This window comes from Panthera onca, chromosome A3, assembly GCF_046562875.1.
Source record: "Panthera onca isolate mPanOnc1 chromosome A3, mPanOnc1 haplotype 2, whole genome shotgun sequence".
Lineage (NCBI taxonomy): Eukaryota > Metazoa > Chordata > Mammalia > Carnivora > Felidae > Panthera > Panthera onca.
Window position 1 is genome coordinate 114,245,701 of NC_138341.1, and position 22,160 is coordinate 114,267,860.

The following is a 22,160-nucleotide window of genomic DNA, read 5'->3' on the forward strand; positions in this document are numbered from 1 at the left end:
TGTGCCTGCAAGTTCAAGTCTGATTCTGACAGGGGGGAACATCAGGTTTGAGTCCTTGCAGGCCCCTCTTAGCTTTGTGACTTCTGAGTTAATGGATCTCTCTTGTTCTGACCTGCAAAATGGGGATGATGAGGTTGGCCGAAATGCCTCCCTCACCGGCCTCTTGTTGGGATCAGAATGAGCTGACAGAAAAAGCAGCCCCAACCTAAGAAAGCCCTACATAGGTTCTTCAGCTCCAGCTCACATTCTCTAGAATTTTTAGATGAGAAAAGCTTGGAGAGGGTTTTTGTATTCTGAAAATCCAGGAGGGCATTGCTTAAGATAGGCTTGGAATACTTTGTAAAATAAGTAACAAGTTCTTTTACTGTTTCTTGTTCAGCTTGGTGGTGGTATTGAGGAGTCCAGCTCCTTTAGGTTTTCAGACAGTGATTTTGATCCTGTTTTCCCCAAGTGACAGTGAAGTCTAAACACACATTTCACTATTTTCTTTTAAATAAAGATTCGGTGATTCAGTCATTCAGATTCATGGATTTAAAAAACTTGTATTTTCTTCAAGGTGTACTCTCTAGAATGTAATGTGGTTTGGGAAAGGAAGCAGCTCTCTTTTGCTATAATCAGAGTGACTCTAGAGAAGTTTTTCTGTAGGAATTTTATAAGGTTTGGTATGAGGAGCTCCTTTTGTGATGTTGACCCCAGTTCACCACAGTCCGCAAACAAAACCTAGGCTTTAAGCCTGATGAACCTAATCAGATTAGCTTGCTAGGTAGCGTGTGGGTGACCCAAATCTGACCAGTGTCAGCAGAGAGAGTGGAAGTTGAACCACATTGAAGCCGAGCCTGTGGTCAGTGTTGACTTAGAAGTAGGACTGTGTCATACTTTCGAATTCACACATTGCAGTTATAAAATTTTAAGATCAGATGAGTTCATATTTAGTTCTGATACTTGATTTTTTCTTACTGTTTTAACATTTGAGGATATAACCGAGTACAGGGTCTTTTGTCTGAAAGAAAGTCCATGGAGGGATTCTGTACTTAACACATGCAGCTTGTCTGTGGTTAGAACCATTAACCCAGATGACTTCAGCCGGATTGTTACGCAGTTACAACTGTTGTAGGTCTGTTTCCCTTTTGGCCGAATCTGAATTGGAAAGAAATGTTATCTTAGTCCTTGGAACACAGAGGCGCTCAGTTGAGGTGGTTAGGGTAGTTTCGTTAAACTGGTTATGTAGATAAGCAGGTCTACCCTTAGAGTTGGCTTTTGTAGGCCCCTTAATCCAAGACCTTTAAGTCAGGACCATAAAAATTAAAATCTAAATAACCTGTATTTATACTGGAGGCTTTGAGGTTCTGAAATGTAAAATGAAAATAGCCTGCACAGACCAGTTTCTGCAGGTAGGGAGAGGCAAATCTTTGTCCTGTGACTGTAAGCAAACCAGGTTAGCTGCCAAAGCTTAGAACTTTGTAGATGGTATCGAGAGAGATTTAGTATTGCAAAGTGATGTCACTGGTTTGCAGTTCTGTCTGATGTCTGTCTTTAAAGATTAAAAAAAAAAATCCTCCTTTTTCCTGGTTTATTTTGAATGTTTTTCCCAGTCTGCAGGAATTGTTGGTGGGGATAGGCTGGATGCAGGTATGAGGAACGAGGAGGAAGAAGAATTTATTACATTTACTGATGTCTTTAACTTTCAGTTCTGATTGTAGAATGAGATTTGGGAAGTTGGTAGGTGTGATTCAGCCCATCTGCGTAAGTTCTAACAGAGCTGGATGGTTCTTACTAGTTTCCAGTGGGGGCAGAGGTGAGTTTCTAAGATTCAGCCTTAATGGATGATTCACAAATTGCAGGGTAGACTATTAAAGTTAAGTCCAAGGTCAAGCATACAAGTGGGTAGACTGAATATATAAAGGGAGTGTGTGGCTAGAGTCCTTCTCTGACCTTTACCAAAATGAATGAGGGAGTCAGTGCTTTGGCCAGGAGGCCAGGGACCAGGAGCTGAGAGACCACAGCCCTTCTCCAGGGCCCTGCGTCCCGGGTCTGCAGAGCAGAGCTTTCCACTGGCTCAGTGAGGAGTGGAGCAAGGATGGTTTCCCCAAGATCTCTTCTGGGCCAGGAGAAAGTTAACTTAGGTCTGTAAAAAGCTGATAGGGTACTGGAGCAGAGAAGAATGGAAGAATGCTTAAGTTCCGGCAGATATTGCCCCTGGAGTCCAGTTTTCATCAGGAGAAGGATAGGATTTATTCAGAGAAAAGCACAATGTTTCTCAGCATCAGCTACCTACATTTTGCATGTGAAATTATTTTTTTTAAATATGAAATTTATTGTCAAATTGGTTTCCATACAACACCCAGTGCTCATCCCAACAGGTGCCCTCCTCAATACCCATCACCCACCCACCCCTCTCTCCCATCCCCCATCAACCCTCAGATTGTTCTCAGTTTTCAAGAGTCTCTTATGGTTTGGCTCCCTCCCTCCCTTTCTCTCTTTTTTTTTTTCCTTCTCCTTCCCCATGGCCTTCTGTTAAGTTTCTCAGGATCCACATAAGAATGAAAACATATGGTATCTGTCTTTCTCTGTATGACTTATTTCACTTAGCATAATACTTTCCAGTTCCATTCACGTTGCTACAAAAGGCCATATTTCATTCTTTCTCATTGCCACATAGTATTCCATTGTGTATATAAACCACAATTTCTTTATCCATTCATCAGTTGATGGACATTTAGGCTCTTTCCATAATTTGGCTATTGTTGAGAGTGCTGCTATAAAGATTGGGGTACAAGTGCCCCTATGCATCAGTACTCCTGTATCCCTTAGGTAAGTTCCTAGCAGTGCTATTGCTGGGTCATAGGGTAGATCTATTTTTAATTTTTTGAGGAACCTCTACACTGTTTTCCAGAGCAGCTGCACCAGTTTGCATTCCCACCAACAGTGCAAGAGGGTTCCCGTTTCTCCACATCCTCTCCAGCATCTGTAGTCTCCTGATTTGTTCATTTTGGCCACTCTGACTGGCGTGAGGTGGTATCTGAGTGTGGTTTTGATTTGTATTTCCCTGATGAGGAGCGACGTTGAGCATCTTTTCATGTGCCTGTTGACCATCTGGATGTCTTCAGCATGTGAAATCTTGAAAAAAATCTCACTGACAATGAAATTGTAAAGTGTACAACTTCTGTGTTTTAATGCAAGTTTTGACTCTAAAAGAAGGAGCTTTGACAGAAGTAATAAGTGGTTCAACAACACGTGTTTGACTGCAAGCTGCAGGAAGAGCTTTGCCAGTAATACAGCAGGTCCCTCCTTGTCCTTAGAGGATGCATTTCCAAGACCCCAGGGGCTGCCTGAAACCGTGGCTAGTACTGGTCCCCATGTATACTATGTTTTTTTCCTGTACAGATATACTTATGATGGAATAATTTACAAACTAGGCACAGTAAGAGATTAGCAACAACTAGTAATAGAACAGTTGGAAAAGTATGCTGTAATAAAAGTTAAAGGTACGTGGTCTCAGAGTATCTTTGTTTACCGTACTTACCCATCTGGTGACGATGTGAGATGATGAACTGCCCACGTGGTGAAATGAAGTCAGGGGGACGACGCAGGGGCTGTGACATAGCATTAGGCTACTATTGACCTTCTGAGGGTATGTCAGGAGGAGGACGCAGTTGACTGTGGGTGGCGGGGGCTGCAGAGAGGGAACCGTGGATGAAGGGGGGCTGCTGTGTGCCTGTCCCTGAATCGCCCTGTGTAGTACAAGAATCTAAACAGCCCACACCCAAGACCTGCCATGGCTCATCCTAGTGGGCATGAGTTGCCTTCAGGTTCCTTTCCTCTGTCGCTGTCTTGGCAGTTGTTTTATCGTGTTCGTATTTGCATTTCTTGCATTGGGGCCCGTTGATAGATTTTGAAGTAGTTCTAGTGGTTTTAAGGTCTGTCACACCTCACGGTCGTTTGGATTTTAGCATTCTAAAGGTTTCTAACCCAATATCCGCCTTTCTTTTTTTTTTCTTTTTTTTGTATTTTATGTTTTTCTACAAAATGATGTGAGAGTTAAAACGTATGATTATATATGAGTGCTGTTTTTAGTTTGAAATTTAAATCCTGCATGGTTGAATGGAATAAACTGTGTTTTTTACAGGTAACTCTAGGCTATCCCAGCTTGCTTCTGTGTGCACCTCCCTCCCTATTAATTTTAAAGGCTGAGAGAAGAAATAATGTCGAATGAAATAAAAATAATTAAAACAATTTTCCTAAGAATTTCTAATTCTGTGACTTAATATTCTCCCCCCCCCCCCCCCCCCCCCCAGTCTTTAAGGAGTGTTTTTCTTTTTTGGGGGAGGAGGTGGGTAAGTAGTTACTGAACCACATTGAGAATCTGCCTTTTTTCTTGCATCATGGTACTTTGAAGTCTCTGGCATTTGAACCTGAGTTTGGCACTGGTGTGGAGAGGAAGAGCATGGTTTTAAATGTCATGCGAGTGGGTAGAGTTGTTGACCTCAACTAAGGTGTGATCTTGAACTTGATACTAATCTTCAGGGTCCCCTCCAGTTCCAGCAGTCACTGACTTCCCTCTCATTTATGCACGTTCGAAAAGGAAAAGCCTCTCTCCTTGGATATCAGGTTGTATCTGAAAATTGTTGACAAATTATATAAAGCAGAGAAGAAAACAAGTTTTTGTTTGTTTTAAAGTCTGTCGAGGAATAATTGACACACATAATTAGGACACAGGTTTTGATGTCTTGAAGCTCTACAGTGGTAGAGCCGGAAGGACGGTGTTGATACCGCTACTCAGTGGAGCAGAGGTACCACCCCTGCAGTGGGTTCTTGCGTCCGTCACCGCAGCCCTGGTGGCCCGGGAGTTGCTCCTTCCGGCAGCACCCTGGCATCTCTGCCGTAGGGAACCACTGTCTCCTTCGGATTGGCGGGGGATGCCCGAGCTAGTCTCAGGTAGCTTTTTCCAGAATTCGTTTTTGTGCAGAGATTGATCTAGAAGATTTTACTTCTAAACATCTTCCTTCCCATTTCTGTTTTTGGTTTTTTGGGTTTTGCTTTGTTTTGTTCGGTCTTTTGTTTAAACTGAGTTACTGATGATCATATTTTTACTCTTTTTAGGTAGACGTTTTCTGAACTTTCTTTACCTAAAAAGAGAAATTCATCTTAGTATTTCTCCATTTTTCTCCTGTTTCTTCCCAGGGAAGGAGAAATATATTTATTATGACAAAATTTAGCATATTTTAGTCCCATATGGAAACATTGGTAAGTGCAGGAGCTACTGTGAGTAGAAATGGGACATTGGACTGGAAAATGAAAATTCCCCCCAAAATGAGTGGGAAGCAGTTAAATGTGGGGGCATTAGCCATGTTTTCTTTTTTTTCTTCAATAAATCCTTTTAGTTTATTAATATCTAGTTCAATAAAACTCTGATTTTAAAGACCTCGTGCACCGTTTATGACCTTTCATTGAACCACTTTACTTTTGATGTTCTCCGTTGTGACAAAATTGTGTTTCCATTATTGATGAAATGGGAGCAGACTTTTTGTCTGTTGGTGTTATCTTGGTGGTGTAGGTCTCGGGAGAAGGTCTTGTTTGGTGGTAAAGTAACATTTTGGTAACATCTCGGTAATGAAATGCGATTTAGCTGGGTATCTTTAAACCTGGAATCCATGTCCCTGAGTGGAATCTTCCCACGAGATCTACCTTTGGCCGAGTCACCCTGTTGTGTTGTGCCCTGGACCAAGATTGAACACTGCTGCATCTAGTCCAGGCCTCTCTCAGGCTGACTGAAGGACCCCCATCCACAATGCCCTTGTGGCCTTCCTCTTTCCAAAGCATTGGAGCTCATGCAGAGGACAGTGTAGAGAGCTGCTGTGCCTTCCAGTGTCCCAACTGTGGGGGTCAGTTAGCCTTTTGGTTTTGGTGAATCCTGCTTGATCATCAGGCTCCCTGGCGTTTTCCACAGTTTCTGTGACAGGTGGGCACTGTGCTGTGTATATGTCCTATGGGTCATTTTGTACTCCTACTCGTCCTGGCTGTGTGTGCTGTAGCTCCTGTCATTGTTGTAAGTTCAACTTTGTCAATAAAAAGAATGTCTCACATTGGATGACAGATGGCTGTGTGGTATGGTTTGTGGGATGGAGTCTGATGTTCCATTTCGTGTTCTGTACATGGAATTGTCTCCTCTTCCTGGTTCTTTCTAAACGTGGCCAGCTGACTCTGGTGGAGTCAGGTGGAAGCCCTCGGAGTTCCACGATGACTTCATAGAGGAGCTACGTTGGACTCGGGGACAGCTGCCAAGATGTCTCAGTTGAAATGGAAGTCGAAAACCAATATACCTCTGTCAAAAATAGCCAGCAAGGTTACCTGGGGAGAACAAATTGGGTCAGGGTGAGTGAGGGTTTGGGACTGAAGTTGTCTCCCAAAGATCAGACACCTGGGCCCTAAGATGCGTTTGCCAGCAACTGAAAGCTGAACAAGAGGGCATCTCCTAGCTGTTTCCAGGGCAGCTGTAACTGCTTTTGGCCTTAAGTCATCTGCCCCTATGATTTTTTTTTTTTTTTTTTTAGAGCATGAGCAGGGGAAAGGGACAGAGGGAGAGAGAGAGAATCCCAAACAGGCTCCATGCTCAATGTGGAGCCCGATGCAGGGCTTGATCCCACAACCCTGGGATCATGACCTAAGCAGAAATGAAGAGTCAGACACTCAACCCAACCGGCTGAGCTGCCCAGGTGCCTCTGCCCCTATGAATTAAAAACGAATTCAGCAAACCAATGTTTCTCTTCCCTTCCCTAGTGGCTACTCCATCCTCTCTTCGTTTCCAGGTGTGTGCCGTGCCCCACCCCGCCACTTGCCCTAGAACAGGTAACTGTGAGGGTGTAGTTGTGGGGATGGCTTTTCCTGATCATAGCTGTTCTCTAATTCCAAATAGAAAATTCTCTATCTCGATTTTTCTTCCTCCAGTATTAGAGGACTAGTACTTCTCTCTGCTTCTTAGTCTTTCCCTTGACCTTTTCTCTTCGAGGTCTCTTGCCTTCAACCAGTGTTTTTCCCTTGTTTCCGTCCACAGACATACACAGAACAGTGTGTTTTGGTCAGACACATACTTTTTTCTTAATGAAACTTTTAGTAATTTGAAATCATTAAAAATATTTAAATAGTTAGAAGAATGGTATCAAGAACTCCCCCTTTGTCCAGACTGTGAACATTTTGCTTTATCATTGTATATGTTTGTTGAACATTTGAGAATAAATTACACTGTGCCCCTTATACTATACTCAAATGTGTAGTTCCTAAGAACAAGGACATTCTCTTTTGTAACCACAGTACAGTAGTCAAAAGCAGGAAACAACATTAACTTGGTCATTAAGAATATAGATAGTGTTCAAATTTCAAATGTTCACATTTCACCAGTGGACCTATTCATGGCCCTTAGAGCCCCCCCAGCCCCCCAGCTCTAAATACTGGAATTCTCTGCCCAAAGTGCTTTGAATCTCATTCTTTGTGGGCCTGTTCCCCAGTGCATCACTTTTGAAGGCAGCCCCCTCGGTTTAAGGTAACCGTGGAGCAGTAGTGGTGAGGTGTGGCCTGCATGTGGGGCTGAGGTGTCCGTCCCACATGCCACCATGCAGAAGCCCCTTGTCAGGATGGGTTGGGCATGGTAGGTGCACAGAGGTCTTGGAGGCTGACTGTCTCCACATGGCCAAATTCTGGCACTTAGCTGAGGAGTTAAAGAATTCTAATTTTTTTTTTTTTTTAATTTAAATTTTAGTTAACATACAGTGCAATTTGGGTTTCAGGAGTAGAATTCAGTGATTCATCACTTACATACAACATCCCATGCTCATCATCACAACAAATGCTCTCCTTAATGCCCGTCATCCATCTAGCCCATCTCCCACCCACCTCCCTCTCAACCCATAGTTTGTTCTCTATCATTAAGAGTCTCTTGTGGTTTGTTTCCCTCTCTTCTCTCCCCCTTCCCACATGTTGGTCTGTCTTGTTTCTTTAATTCCAGATATGAATGTTACCATATGGTATTTGTCTTTCTCTGATTGACTTATTTTACTTAGCATGATACATTCTAGCTCCATCCATGTCATTGCAAATGGTAAGATTTCATTCTTTTTGATGGCTGAGTAATATTCCATTGTATGTATGTATGTATATCTATAAATATATATACACACACACACACATCTTTATTCATCAGTGAATGGACATTTGGGCTCTCTCCATAGTTTGGTTATTGTTGATAATGCTGCTATAAACATTAGGGTGCATGTATCTGTTTGAATCTGTATTTTTGTATCCTTTGGGTAAACACCTAATAGTACAATTACTGGATTGTAGGGTAGTTCTATTTTTAGTTTCTTGAGGAAGAATTCTAAATTTGAACCAGGTTTGCCAGGTTGTTATGAAGGTAGTACAGTAACTTGATTTCTAAGCACTTAAAAAGACTTGCTATGTGGACCTATATTTGTTCTTTTGCCCTCGGTCCCATAACTGTTAAGGGTAGTTGTTTACAAATGTGTGTATATACATCAACACGTGTTCTTGTATGTGTAAATACATGCCTATTTGTCATTCTTTTATAAAAAGTGGCATTGTGTGTTTTGTTTTTTGCATCTTACTTATTAGTACCTCATGGAAATCCCTGCTGGTTGTCTGCCGAAGGCCAGGTTCATCCTTGTGAGTACGTTGGGGATGTTCTGAGCGCAGGTGTATGGATTTACTCAGCCATGCCTCTTCCATAGCCATTCACCTTATTTTTTTTGTCACTATCAAAAATGCTGCAGCAACCACTCCTACTCCACTCCAGTGGTCTTTCACAGATGAGTCACGTAAATCACTATCCAGCACTTGACCCACTCCACTGCAATAAATCCTAAAGATTGCTGTGAAATTTTTTGAATTAAAAATAGAGAAATGCATGATTTAGACTACAGAAATCGTCCATAACCCACCTGCCAGAGATAACCACCATTAAATTTGGAGTATATTTTTCCAGGCTCTCTTTCTGTGCATGTGCCAACATATACATACCTAATATTCTTGACAGAAGTGGACTTCTAAATACACTTCTGCAGCTTTTTTCCTCGGTGACCTTTAAATGGCCCTGTTCAGTGGCCTTGTCTTTTTCTTACCATCTTGGTTCCGTCTGTGGCATCCCTTCCTCCTGTCTTTTGTGTGTTTCCCCTCCTCTTTCTATCCCATAAGTGTAGCCAATTCTCAGTTTCAGGCCTCATATCTCCAGGTATTTGTTTTTCATTTCTAATTGGACAGCCCAACGTCATTGGCATGAAGCCACTTTCCCTACTTGCTTCCTTTCCTGGAAATGTTCCTGGCATTTCCCTCAGTTACCCTGGTTCTTGGCTTCCACATCTCCTTTCCTTTGGCTGTTATCTCTCCTTTGGTTTTTAAATCTGAGTTGTCGCCAACACAGTTTAGGTTGGGACTCTGTTGGCCAGTCTTCAATCTTCCCTCCACGTACGCTGATGAATTTCCACAATTGCCCCTCATCCTGCTCAGACTCCCCGGTGAAATACTGCAGGTTCTGCATTCTGCTTCCATTTTTCTTTTCTCTCTTCCCTCCCACTGTGCCTCCCTTCCCCTCAGCCCCCAGAGCCCTTTGTCAAGCCAGGCTGGCTCTTGAGCTGTGTCCCCTGAGCATGTCTGCGGCTTGACTCTTTCCTGGCCGTTCATTCCCCTGCCATCCTAAAGCGCTCTTCGAGTCTAGCTGGTGAGGCAGACTGACACTCTAATAATCCTAACAAAGTGCTCTCTCCCATCATACGTGGAGGAGCCACTGACCCTGTGGAAATATGCCCTTCATATTTTCGGAGCGGAACTCTGGACTGGACTGCACCCACACGCTCGTGTGAGCCCATGTTGCAGTGAGGAGAGTTCTGTCCATTCTCCCAAAGAAGTCCTGTCTCCAGGCACACTGGAAGGCAGATGGGGGGCGGGGGGTACATGCAGTGGCAAGCGGGGCCATCCTAATCCCTCCCTACCTCCAGAGCATGTTTGACCCTTTGGACAGATGCCCATCCCTGGAGCTTATCTTCCTGACATGTGAATTGTAGTTAGTCTACATGGTCTAACTGCAGGCCTCCCAAGCCCCTTCTCCCTCTGGAAAGTGTGGCCTGCTTTAGAAAGCCTCTGGCACTCACTTGGGAAACCGTAGAGCTTCAATAAGATGACTCATTCCCATCAGGGGAAAGAAAGCTTGCAGGCATAAGCTTGGGAACAGCTTCCTGCCGGAGAAGCTCCCATGGGGAAAGGGATGCTCACCAAATGTGTGCTGGGGGTGTCTATGGGTACAGGGCAGCACCCTCCACCCTGGCCCTGACTCCTTTTCCACCCTCTTGTGACCTGGCTAGGTCAGCCCCCTACATGGTCTTACAAAGTTAAAGTGACCATGATTCCTTATTCTAGGTCAAAGCCAGTGTCTTCTGAGGACTTAAGAGAGAACTCTCAGTCTCAAAAGGTAAGAAGACCATCAGAGGTTGATAAAGGGGAGGGGTGTTCCAGAGCTGCCCAGACATTGCTCATCAGCACAGAGGTCTACCAGTTACCCATCTCGGCACCAGGGTAGCAAACTCCGATATTCACAAGGCCATGTAGGTAACTTATCTGGCCACTGCTGCAGGCTTGTTTTCCCTTTTAAAAGGGTTGTATTGGCCAAATGCAACAGATCTGAGGCTACCAATTCAGTCTGTGTACGGACTATCCTTCCTTTTGTCCAGCCAAGTTGTGGCAACGGTGGAATAGGCTGTACAAATTACTATCAAGCCAGATAAGTATTTAGCATCTATTGTATGCTTGGGGCTGGGGAATAGGGAGATAATTAGTACGAATTAAGATTAAATTAAGATAAATTAAATAGGCCGTTGCCTTCAAAGAGCTCACTGTGAGACAGGAGTAATAACAGGAGCTGTCATTTCTTGTGTAACTACAGTTTCCTGAGCCTTCCAAGACGTTTGGGGGCCGTTTAGATCTCACCACAGCCCTGCACGTTGGGCGCTGCAGATCTGTTTTGCTGATGAGAGGTGTGTGGCTCAGAGAAGTGATGTGATCTGCCTGAGATAAATTAGCTGGGAAGTGGAGAGTCAGGCAGAATTTGAACCCAGAGCTCTGGGACGCTACAGCCGTGTGTTTCCCATCACACCTTGCTGTCTGCATGGTCAGACAGACATGCAAAGCATCATGCATGCATGGCAGAGAGGAACAGTTTGGGAGCATGGAGGTGGCAGTGATGAATGTCACCTGAAAGCTGTGGAAAAACTCCTTGGAAGAGGCGTCATTTGAGCCAGGCTTTGAACAATGAGTAGGAGTTCATATCCAGGGGAGATGGTCTGCGTTGCATAGAGGGAACATGTGAGTAAAAGTAGATTGTTTGTTGTGTCTGGGGATGGTGGGGAGCAGTTGGTGTGCCTGGACCATGGTGTGTGCATCGAAACTAGAAAGACCGGTCAGGGCTGCGATGCAAAGGGCTTTGAATGGCACACTCAGCAGCGGGTGGTGGTGGTGGTTGCCTGGAAAGTGTCAGAGCCAGGAGTAAAGTCATAATCAGCTCTGCCTTCCAGAAAGACGACTGATGCCAGTGTTGGCAGGTGGATTGGAAAGGAAGGCCAAACTCTTGTCCCAGTTAGGGGACATCATTGTACTTGTCCCAGCACAAGACCAGTGTCTGGGATAAGCCAGGGATGTGGGGGAGGAGGACTTACGTGTAGGAGAAGAATCACAGTAAGAACGGGGGACAGTACGAACGTATAGGGGAAGGGACGAGCCAAAGATAGTGCTGAGATGTCTAATATAGGGCCTGCATGGCTGTAGGAGTCTTAACGAGTTCATTGGTTGGGCTCCACGAAAGCAGGTCTTTTACTCTGTTCGCTCGTGTATCCAGGTGCCTGGCACTCAACAAATGTGTGTAGACCATGAGGGAATGAATGGAATTACACAGGAGGATGAGCACGTTTGCTCGTTTGGTAGGGTTGGTGTAGGGAGAATGAGCCATCTAATTTACACCTTGTCTTTTGGCTTTTTGAACCAAACCAGGCTTCTTGAAAGCCCAAGACCCAAAACAGTGCATTTCAGTGAACAACAAACACTCAGTGGTTAATTGTCCACTCTTGGAGTCTTTTGGGGGAAACGGCCTTTGATGACCTAAGCCTTTTGTGACCTGAAGCATTGTGCTAGCTTGTCAAAATGAGTCCTGCAGAGAAGAGGCATTCATTGTTGAGGACTGAAGGGGTGGGATCAGCTATGTGGGGACTTGGGGAAGCAAGTGGGAGGAGGAAGCTGAAGGCCCCCCATCAGGGGTGTCTGCTAGAGCCCTGGTGTGCGTGCAGACGATCTGATCTGACCCTGACCCAAGCAGGTGTCTGGGATGCTCAGGACCAAATCAGATTGGCTGGGGCAGATGCAGCTGGATTCCTCGAGGTCTTGAATTCTAAGCACTGAAGATTGAAACAATATAGTCACTGAACAGAACCGTTACAAATTGGAGTCCTGGTATGAGTGAAGTGAGAGACCTGGCTCTGTCCACTAACGCCGCCGAGCCTCAGTCATGGCATCTGCAAAACGGAAACAGTAGTGAACTCCCCAAAGTCAGGAGAGGCAATCTAGATCTTTCTTGGTCTTCTTAGGTCTAAAGTGGTTAGGATTTGTTTGACAGCCTCTCTATAACCCTTCATACCCTGTCCTTCCCCAGAGTCTCTCTTTCAATATGATGTGCTTAGAAATGTTCAGCTCAGGAGATCAACCTTCTCAGTCCCTGGTTCTTGTAGTCATGTTTGTTCCAGGCACCCACCCCAGGTGGATTCCAGAAGAGCGAGGAGGTTCTTAGCTCCCCAGCGTCATCCATCACTCTTAGCCAACATGAGTCTCAACTGTTTACCCAGCTACCCATGGCCAAGATGGAGAAGATGTTTGAGGAGGATGTTGACTCAACCGGAGGTAAAGCCGCCTTGTGGACTCAGTCTCTGGTGTTTGCACAGGGTGGGACCCATACCTGGGTGTGCGGAGGGTTCAGATTTGACAAGCAATTGTTGCATTCACTGTCTCCTTTAAAACCTTGTCATTATGTAAGTATTATAAGCACATTGGAGGCTATTTCGTATCTAGAAAAAAAAAATACCCCCAATCCAAGCACCCAAGTGTAACCAACTGTCAGCATTTTGGTGTATTTTCTTCCAAACAGTTTCACATGTATGGTTTATTTTTTATTGCTGTGTAACAGTATTCCCACAAACCGAGAGGTGTAAACCACGCATTTATTGTCTCACAGTTTCGGTGGGTCAGGAGTCTGGGCATGGCTTTGCTGGCTCCTCTGCTCACTAGCCTGGGGCTGTGGTATCATCTGGGGCTTGACGGGGAAAGGATCCGCTTCCCAGTTCACTCAGGTTGTTGGCAGGATTCAGTTCTTTGCAGCTGCAGAACCGAGGGCTTCTGTTTCTTCCTGGCTGTTGGCCGGCAACTGCTTTCAGCTCCTACAGCTGCCCTCTATTCCTGGCCATGTGGGACTCACCGAAATGGCAGATTTCAAGGCTCAGGGTAACCAGGGAGCTCACAACTCCAGCAAGATGTGTGCTACGGTCTTGTAAGTGTGCAGTCGTGTACACATGGCCCCGTACATCTGTCACCTCTGCCATATTCTGTTGGTTGGCAGCGAGTCACGGGTTCTGTCTTACTCGAGAGGATCACGGGAGGGCATGAACACCGGGAGGTGGGCGCCCTGGGGTCACCTTAAGTATCTCTGCCACAGATGGCTACGTGTGCTTTCACGTGTCTGTAATTATACCACGTATGTAACTTCAGACCCCTCTTTTTCTCTTAGTGTGTAACACCTTAAGGGCTTTTACATACTGCTGTGTCGTCTTCCAAACCATCATTACTAATGAATACACACGTTCTACTGGTGGACTAAGCCATTCCCCTATAGTTGGACATTTAGGTTTCATTGAATTTACATAACATTGTTAAGAACATCCTTTGTGCATCAAACTTTTTCTCTCTTTGGAGCTTCATTTTTCTCCTTGGGATGATGTGCATCAAGGTCAATAATAGGAATACTTTTTTTTTTTTTTTTTTAAACATTTATTTATTTTTGAGACAGAGAGAGACAGAGCATGAATGGGGGAGGGTCAGAGAGAGGGAGACACAGAATTGAAACAGGCTCCGGGCTCTGAGCTGTCAGCACAGGGGCCCGATGCGGGGCTCGAACTCACGGACCGCGAGATCGTGACCTGAGCCGAAGTCGGCGCTCAACCGACTGAGCCACCCAGGCGCCCCAATAATAGGAATACTTAAGGGCATCTTTGTTCATATCCACTAGACTCTGAGTACCAACTCTGGGGGCATAGCTCCTTGCCTCGTCAACTTGAGTTTTACAGCCATACCACGATGTGGGCGGGAAAGGGTAACAAACGCCCAGTGTACAAATGAACAAAAAGTGAGGGGCAGGGAGGGATGGTGAGTGTCTGCCCTGAAGATGACGTGGTTCCTCATTGGAGTTCTTTGGTGTCCGTGTTTGGCAGCTGGGAGTAGCCACCACTGTGCCTAGAGGACCCCGAGGGTGCCAACTTTGGTCACGATTTTTATTGTGTTTGTGTTTGTCTTGAGCAGGCAATATATCCATGCAGTTCACAAGTCAAAAGGTGCTTTTCCCATGATACCCTGGGCCCGGCCCTCAGCTGCCCAGTTCTGTTCCCTCAGTTGGTTACTGTTCTCGGTTTCCTGTGACCGGTGGAGGCACAGAAGTTCAGGTAGTCACTCCCCCGCTTTTTTATGCAGTGGCAGCCTATTGTCCATGCTGTTCTACGCCTTGCTTTTTTAAATTTCTGCTTTATTGAGCTATAGTTGACATAAATTTAATATATTTGAAGTGCACACCATGCTGATTCGATACCTGTATGTATTGAGAAAGGATCTCCCCAATTGTCTACTCCTGCTTTTTTTAAAAAAATAACTTTTATAAAGTTCCCCCTATTGCTTTTTACCTAATGTGTCTTGAAATCTTTTCATATCAATGTAAAAAGAACTTCTGCATAAACAAAACAAAACAAAAATGGCCATGTTTTAAATGGAGGAAAGGAAATTCACCTTTTGTTGATATAGAGTAAAAGAAAATAAGATCATTTTTCTCTTTCAAAAGTCTTTTAAAAAGGTGGATTATAAACAAGGGCTCCAAAGCCTTTCTTAGGAACCCTAACCATAAGTGACTGTGTCAGAGGGAAAAGGGGAGATACTGGGGTTCTTCTCTCTGTCCTGCAGGTTCCCTTTCGGGGCCTTAGTTTTTTTATTTGTTGATTGGAGGTCTTTGAGAAGGGTTGGTGGTTTATTTATTTATTTATTTATTTATTTATTTTTAAGATTTTGTTTTTAAGTAATCTCCATACCCAATGTGGGGCTTGAACTCACAACCGTGAGACCAAGAGTTGCACACTCCATGGCTGAGCCAGCCAGGCGCCCTGAACGTCCGTGGTTCTTAAGGGGGAGTCCCATGCATCTCCCAGGAGGTCTTCAGAGTGTCCATGTGCCCTTGACCCTCGCCTCTGGGGCCTGCCTGGGGGAGGCTGCGGGCTGCTGGGGGTGGGTGGGGATCAAGGGAGAGCCATTGAGCTGGCGGTCCTGCAGCCCCGAGCCTGTGAGCCGGTGTGGCACTGACCTTGCATACAGGTGCTCCTGGGGGGACATGGGTGGCACACAAGCTGAGTGTGCCTCCACTTTCGCCAACAGACATTTCATCAAGCACTGCCAGGCACGGTAAGAATTAGTGTTGAGGGGTCCTGGCTGGCTCAGTCAGTAGAGGGTGCAACTCTTGATCTTGGGTTGTGAGTTCAAGTCCCATGTTGGGTGTAGAGATTACTTTAAAAAATAAACTTTAAAAATGCGTTTTTTTAAAATTTTTTTAAAGTTTTTTTTAGAGAGAGCACATGTGGGTACACACGAATGGGGGAGGGGCAGAGAGAGAGAGAGAGGGAGAGAGAGAGGGAGAGAGAGAGGGAGACAGAGGAACCAAAGTGAGCTCTGCACTGACAGCAGTGAGCCGAACACGAGGCTCAGACTCGTGAACTGTGAGATCATGACCTGAGCCGAAGCCAGACGTTCAACCGGCTGAGCCACCCAGGCGCCCCTAAAAGAATACTTTAAAAAAAAGAATTAGTGTTGGTACAGAGCTACCTGGGTTACCAGGCCATCTGTCAGATTTGATTCAGTTGTCACGAAACCCTGTGACTTTCCTTATGACTTTACACAGGAGGGGCCAGACACTGATGACAGGCCCAAATGCAGTGGCCTGGGTGCCCTGACATGGAAACTGCTCCCGTGGGCACCCCACACTGAGTGTAGCACTTCAGATACCAAAGTAAGTGAAGGAAGTCCCTTTCCCAGGAGAGCCAGGGGGTATGACCGTGCAGTGCTCGTGCTTGGTGACCGTGTTCCAGGAACGCAAGCGCTGTGGGGCACATACGTACTCCCCCCTGCACAGCAGAGGGAAGGCTAGAAGACATTTTCTTAAATATTTTAAATACAGCATTTATTTTTAAAAATGCTTATGAATATATAAAAAAAAATAGAGGTAAACAGTTCATAATCCTGCCTCTTGGCATTATAAAAAAAGAAAGAGAAAGGTCAAGTGGGAGTTTCCCAGGAGATGGGGGGGAGGGCAGTTCTCAGCAGGGAATGGTGGAGGAGAGGTATAGGGGTGTTGCTGTGCTGGGGGGCATTGAGGGGTGTCCTGGGGGCAAGGCTGGGAGGGAGGCGGCCACAGAGGACGTGGGTGCACTCAGGTCAGGAGGGGCCCTGAGCCCCAGCAGCGATCTGACGGGGAGGTGACACATCTGGAGCTGCTGGAGAAGGACAAGAGTCTCTGCCAGCGACTCGGAGGGACGTGGGAGGCAGGGGATTGGCTCCTCCCATGACCACCCTACAGAAGATAGTGGACATTACGATGGAGGTGAGGGAAGGCTTTTGGTTTCACATCCTCCCAGCGCCATTATGTGTTCTTTGAGTAAACCCAGAGTGTCTCTGTGCCTCTGTGTCCTCACCTGCAAGATGGGGAGAATGTCAGTACCTACCCTCTAGGACCATGGGATTCTTGTGAGGATTCAGGAGGGGGGGCGCTGCGTGCCCCCCTCGAGTCTCCAGCCCGGGTAACTAGCCGGAGGTGACGCCGTTTGCAAAGATGGCAAACGCAGGAAAGGCGACAGTGTGTTGGGATAAAGATAATAAACTGGATTTTTTATTATTTTATTTATTTATTAAAATTCTTTTTTTAACATTTATTTTTGAGAGACAGAGATAGAGCACGAGTGGGGAGGGGCAGAGAGAGAGGGAGACACAGAATCCGAAGCAGGCTTCAGGCTCTGAGTTGTCCTCACAGAGCCTGAACTCATGAATCATGAGATCATGACCTGAGCCGAAGTTGGATGCTTAACTGACTCAGCCACCCAGGCGCCCCTAAACTGGATTTTAAACATGCTGAGTTGAACGGGTCAGGGGGACACTTGGGAAGAGAGTCAGAGACATGGGAGAGACATTCTCTCCTGAGATGCAGAGATGGGTGAGTAGGTGAGGTCGCCGGAGAGTGTCAGAAAAGCAAGGGGACAGTGATGAGAAGAGCGGAGGCAGATGCCAAATGACAGGGCAGGGCAGACAGTGGAGCCTGGAGGAGACGAGAGTGACCAGTGGGGTCGCTGCTTGAAGGCAGGAGGCCCCTAAGGCAAGGAAGGGCCCCATCAGGTGTGCTCCAAGGTCACTGGTGGCTCAGGAGAGTGAGTGGGTACAAGTCAGGAAGTGGTGGATAGAGGGGGTGTCCAGTGCTGGGCGCTGGAGGGAACGTACCAGTGGGGCACAGGTGTAAGTTGGGAGGGTGGGAGCGAGGGTGGACCCTCCCCCGTGGAAAGGTCCCAGGACCGCCCAGGTTGGGGAGAGTTGGCTGTCATAACACCCCCTCGTCTTCTGAGCTGGAAGGGGTGGCAAGGGGGAAGAGCTGGCTAAGGTTGGAGGCGCAGGGAAGGGCGGTGAGAGAGTTCACAGAGTGCAGTTCAGAAGTGAAATACATGCATCTTTACACTGAGGTGTAGTTTACTTGCCACAAAATGCACGGGTCTTAGGGTCCATCCAGCTCAAGGAGTCCTTCATGTGCATACATTCACGTAACTACCACCCAGATCAAGCTATGGAACATTTTCTGCCCCCCACAAAGTGTCCTGCCTGATTCTAGTGGTGACCCTCCTCCCCAGGGAAATGGTATTTTCACATGCAAGTTTTGACCGATTAATTAACCATGTGGCTTGAGGTGGGTGAGAGCTGTTTTTTAGAGGGGAAAGGGGGACCTGCCTGGACCCCACAGTGTACGTTTCCTTTCCAGAGTATCTTTGCGTCTATTGTTATTCTCAAAAAACTGGTAAACTGTTTATAAGAAGTGTATTAAAATAACTTGGCGGGGGGAGGGGGGGTGCGCCTGGGTGGCTCAGCCGGTTAAGTGTCAGACTTCAGCTCAGGTCATGATCTCATGGCTTGTGAGTTCGAGCCCCACGTCGGGCTCTGTGCTGACAGCCCAGAGCCTGGAGCCTGCTTCTGATTCTGTCTCCCTCTCTCTCTGCTCCTCCCCTGTTCATTCTCTCTCTCTCTCAAAAATAAATAAACATTAAAGAAAAAATAAAAATAAAAAATAAAATAACTTGGTGGGGAACAATATATACGGCTTCTTAGACACCTGAGAGAGGGGCTGGTCCCTGTGGTGCTCTCAAGGGGCATTTGTTCACTCAACACTGCACAAAGGCTCTCTGGTCCCTGGCTCCCTCCCATGTGGAAGGCTCTGTGTTACGGACTGCCATCTGACGGATGCCCAATCCGCACACAGAAGGACCAGATTGCTGGGGTCAGCCTTGGGCACCACCCCGTGACCTTGGCACCACCCCGTGACCTTGGGCACATGAGCTCACCACTACGTGCCACAGTTTCCTCACGAGCCCCTCTCATTAAATGGTCAGTGTGAATAAACACAGAGAAGCACCCAGTATCATCGCATGCACATCCCAGGGTCAACAGCAACACCTGGGGAACAAGCATCTGCTGTTGGCCAAGCAGTCACAGAGGGCACAGGCTCCCCCTGCCCTCACAGAGCCCATGGCCTAGGGTGGTAACAAGGAAGGTCATGGCAGGGGAGGGACAGTGAAGTTGGGTGATGGGGGTGGGGGCCTCCCTAGATGGTACCCAGGAAGGCTTCCCTGTGGAGGGGACCAGATGGTATAAAGGCCTTGAGGTGGGAGTACACTAGGTGGTGTGAGAAATGGCCTGGGGACATTACGGTTGGAGACGAGAATGAAGGAGACAGCAGTGGGAGGTGAGGTCTGAGAGGAGCCAGAAAATGCACAGCCTTCATGCTCTGGCGAGGATTCCAGATACTTGTTGGGGACTTTAGAAACACTTTTTATAGACTGTGACTATAAAAAAAAAAGAAAGAAAATCTAGGCAGTGATATTGGCCCATAGGCAGCCAGATTCCCTTATAGTCACAAAATCCAGCAGGGGGAGAACATTTTATCCCTCCCGTCTGCTCCCCTCCTCTCCCCATCTTGCCCTCCAGCCAAAGTTTGCGTTTTAACTGCCTTTAAAAGACTTCACCTCTCCCTCTGTGTATTTGAATTAACTTATGTTTCTTTGTTGCCATTATGAGTTTTTTTCTTTTCTTTTCTTTTCTTTTCTTTTTTTTTTTGAGTTTTCATCTGTTTCCTTTGTCTCAGTGCCTGGCCCGTCTTACTTGTTCAGAACTGGGATCTGATCTTTTCTCACCGAGTGGTGCTGTGGGGCCATCACAGTGCTCTGGCGTGGAAGGTGTGTGGCCACTGTCTGTGGGCTGGCTGAATGCTGAACACGTGGGATGCAGAAGACAAGCCCGCAAACAGGATTCTCCGTGTGCCCTCCCTCAGCGCCCAGACACCCAGGACACCGCCGCGGCTGCTGACGGGGCCAGTGACTAGCTGTGCAGTGGATGATGTTCTTTCTTCTCTTTTGAAGCCCTGGGCATGAAGGCTTTCATTAAGGCCACGAAGAAGATTCTGAGCAATGTGTCGGATGAGATGCTGGAGGCGCTGTTTTTGAAGGTGGACACAAACTGTAATGGCTCCATTACCTGGGTGAGGAAGGGGCCCCTGCTTCAGGAGTCGTGGCTTAACTGCTCTGTCATCCCTCCCCCTTGGCTTATGTGTACATTCTGGTTTTTTGATCAAAATTTTTGATTTTTGTGTTTTTTCATTTCTCTTAATATCCTACAATAAATGTGTTTCCAGAATTCTCCACTATCTACACAATTATCTTTCTTAATAACTCCCTCTTTCTTGTATAGTTTATGGTGTATGGTGGCCTACTTTGGCCTTCATGAGGCTGGTTAATAGATTCTAGAATTGCCCTAGTGACCTGGCTTCGGGGTCTTCCGTTGCTGTTAACTTCTTATATGAGCTGAGGCAATTCATCTCTACTGTTAGGAGCCTCAGACTTATTATCCATAAAGTGGGGATGAATAAAGAGATTCAAACAGGATGCTGAACGTGGGGGTGATGCGGAGATACATTTAGCATTACGGGATCTCATTAAGGAGGGAGGTGTGGCTATGTACCTACTAATAGGCCCTTCACACGTCCCAGATTCCAGAACAGCTCAGTTGGCTTGGCTACTCTCCTTGGCCACCCTCGGGAAGCATCAACCAGAGCCCCTTGGAAGGGGCTGGTAAAGATGGGGGAGGAACCAGAAGCCGGGTGTGGGTTCCCGAAGCCCAGTGCACCGAGCGTTTGGCCAGTGCTGTCCTGCCTTCGTTTCTTCCCGAGGCAGCAGAAGTACGTGGATTACGTGATGCGTGAGTTCCAGAGAAAGGAGATGATGAGGACAAGCCAGTACCGCCTGCGCTTCCACCTCCCCATGAGGATCATCCCCCTGTAAGGAGTCTCTCCCCTGACCGAAGGGGTGTGTGTGAACAGGGTGGGGGCTGGCCCTGCTGTGAGTGCCCCTCCCTAGATCCCCAAGCCACTCTCTGTGGGGCCACCAAGGGTCTGGCACTGGGCTCATTTCAGCCCCTCAACCCTGCAGGCGAGCCTGAGCATGAAGGTAGGTGATGTGTCCCCACTTTACAGACAAGGTAACAAAGGTTCAGAGAGGTCGAAGGACAGTGATGGGGTTGCTGTGTTCGGCCTTCCCTGTCCCTGCAGCATACGCTACTCCTCCTGCTTCCCCCCACCCTGCAGCCCAGTGGGTCAGGGCACAGATGGCTCACAGGGCAGGGAGTAAAAGCCATCATAGGAGACTGCTCCTGGAGGCCACACCAGGCCTCCAGAAGGGGCCACTGGTCACTCCTGGAGCATGTGGCTCTGTCCATGCCTTGACTTCCTCGACCCTGCCTGCTTGCTCCTTCTGGCTCCTGTACACTGTGCCCTCTGGACCTTCACCTCATCTTTCTGTGCCATGGCCCTGTCTGCCCCCTCCCCTCTGAACTCCCCAAGAACAAGGAGCCCTCCAGTGGCTCTGGCCAATGGCCCAGGCCTCTTCCCGTAACCCACCTTGGGTTTGCACACCTCCTGCCTCGTGTCGGTGGCCAGGGCCAGGGATCTGGGTCCTGTGGTCCAACGCTTGGTGATATGCATTTGTGGCCTGCTTAGGAGGGGCTGTGGTCCTCAGGGGACTGCCCCCGGAGCAGGTCGTGGGGAAGACCATGAACCAGAGGCAGTCTCTGCCCTGGAGCACCTGGAGATTCAGAAGGATGGTAATGAAAACCACGAACGGGCAACTAAAAAAATTTTGGTCAAAATGTAATTGAGGAAGAGTCAGCAAATATGAATAATGAAGGATTTTATAACCATATGTTTTGACCTAAAACTTTGCTAGAGACAGCCAAACCTTCAAGAATCTTTGTTTCCTTGGGGCATTTAGATTCCCAAGGTGCTTAAAGGGCCAGAACCAAAAACGTCAAGAAGTCTGTCCCTATTTTCCCCTATTTATTTGTTCCCAGAGAGTATTTCCAGCTTGACAGAGAAAATAGCCAAATCACATTTAGTTATTTTCATGAAAAAGTCACCTTAAAAGTTGGCTCCCCTTTCCTCAGCCTGGACCAAGCTTACCAAACGCCCGTCTCCTGGGTGCTGGCCTCGTGGGATAACGCCTCCCGAGGGCTCCCCTCCC

The 22,160-nt window shown here is 46.9% G+C and overlaps 1 protein-coding gene across 6 annotated transcripts in view; it reads left to right on the plus strand.

Annotated features, from left to right (window-relative positions):
* Nucleotides 1–6,201: 6,201 nt before the first annotated feature.
* EFCAB8 (EF-hand calcium binding domain 8) overlaps nt 6,202–22,160 on the plus strand; it is a 66,527-nt gene continuing 50,568 nt past the window's right edge. For 2 of the 6 annotated variants that reach the window (XM_060615475.3, XM_078444153.2), the window contains exons 1-5: nt 6,202–6,372; nt 10,420–10,471; nt 12,774–12,942; nt 20,010–20,128; nt 20,820–20,923. In XM_060615475.3, coding sequence (XP_060471458.3) covers nt 6,284–6,372; nt 10,420–10,471; nt 12,774–12,942; nt 20,010–20,128; nt 20,820–20,923 — 533 coding nt within the window. In that variant the 5' untranslated portion in view covers nt 6,202–6,283. Of the gene's footprint in view, nt 6,373–6,545; nt 12,943–19,735; nt 20,129–20,819; nt 20,924–22,160 lie in introns of those variants that run through there. The other 4 variants (XM_060615486.3, XM_078444152.2, XM_081795333.1 and 1 more) reach the window with 4 other exon arrangements.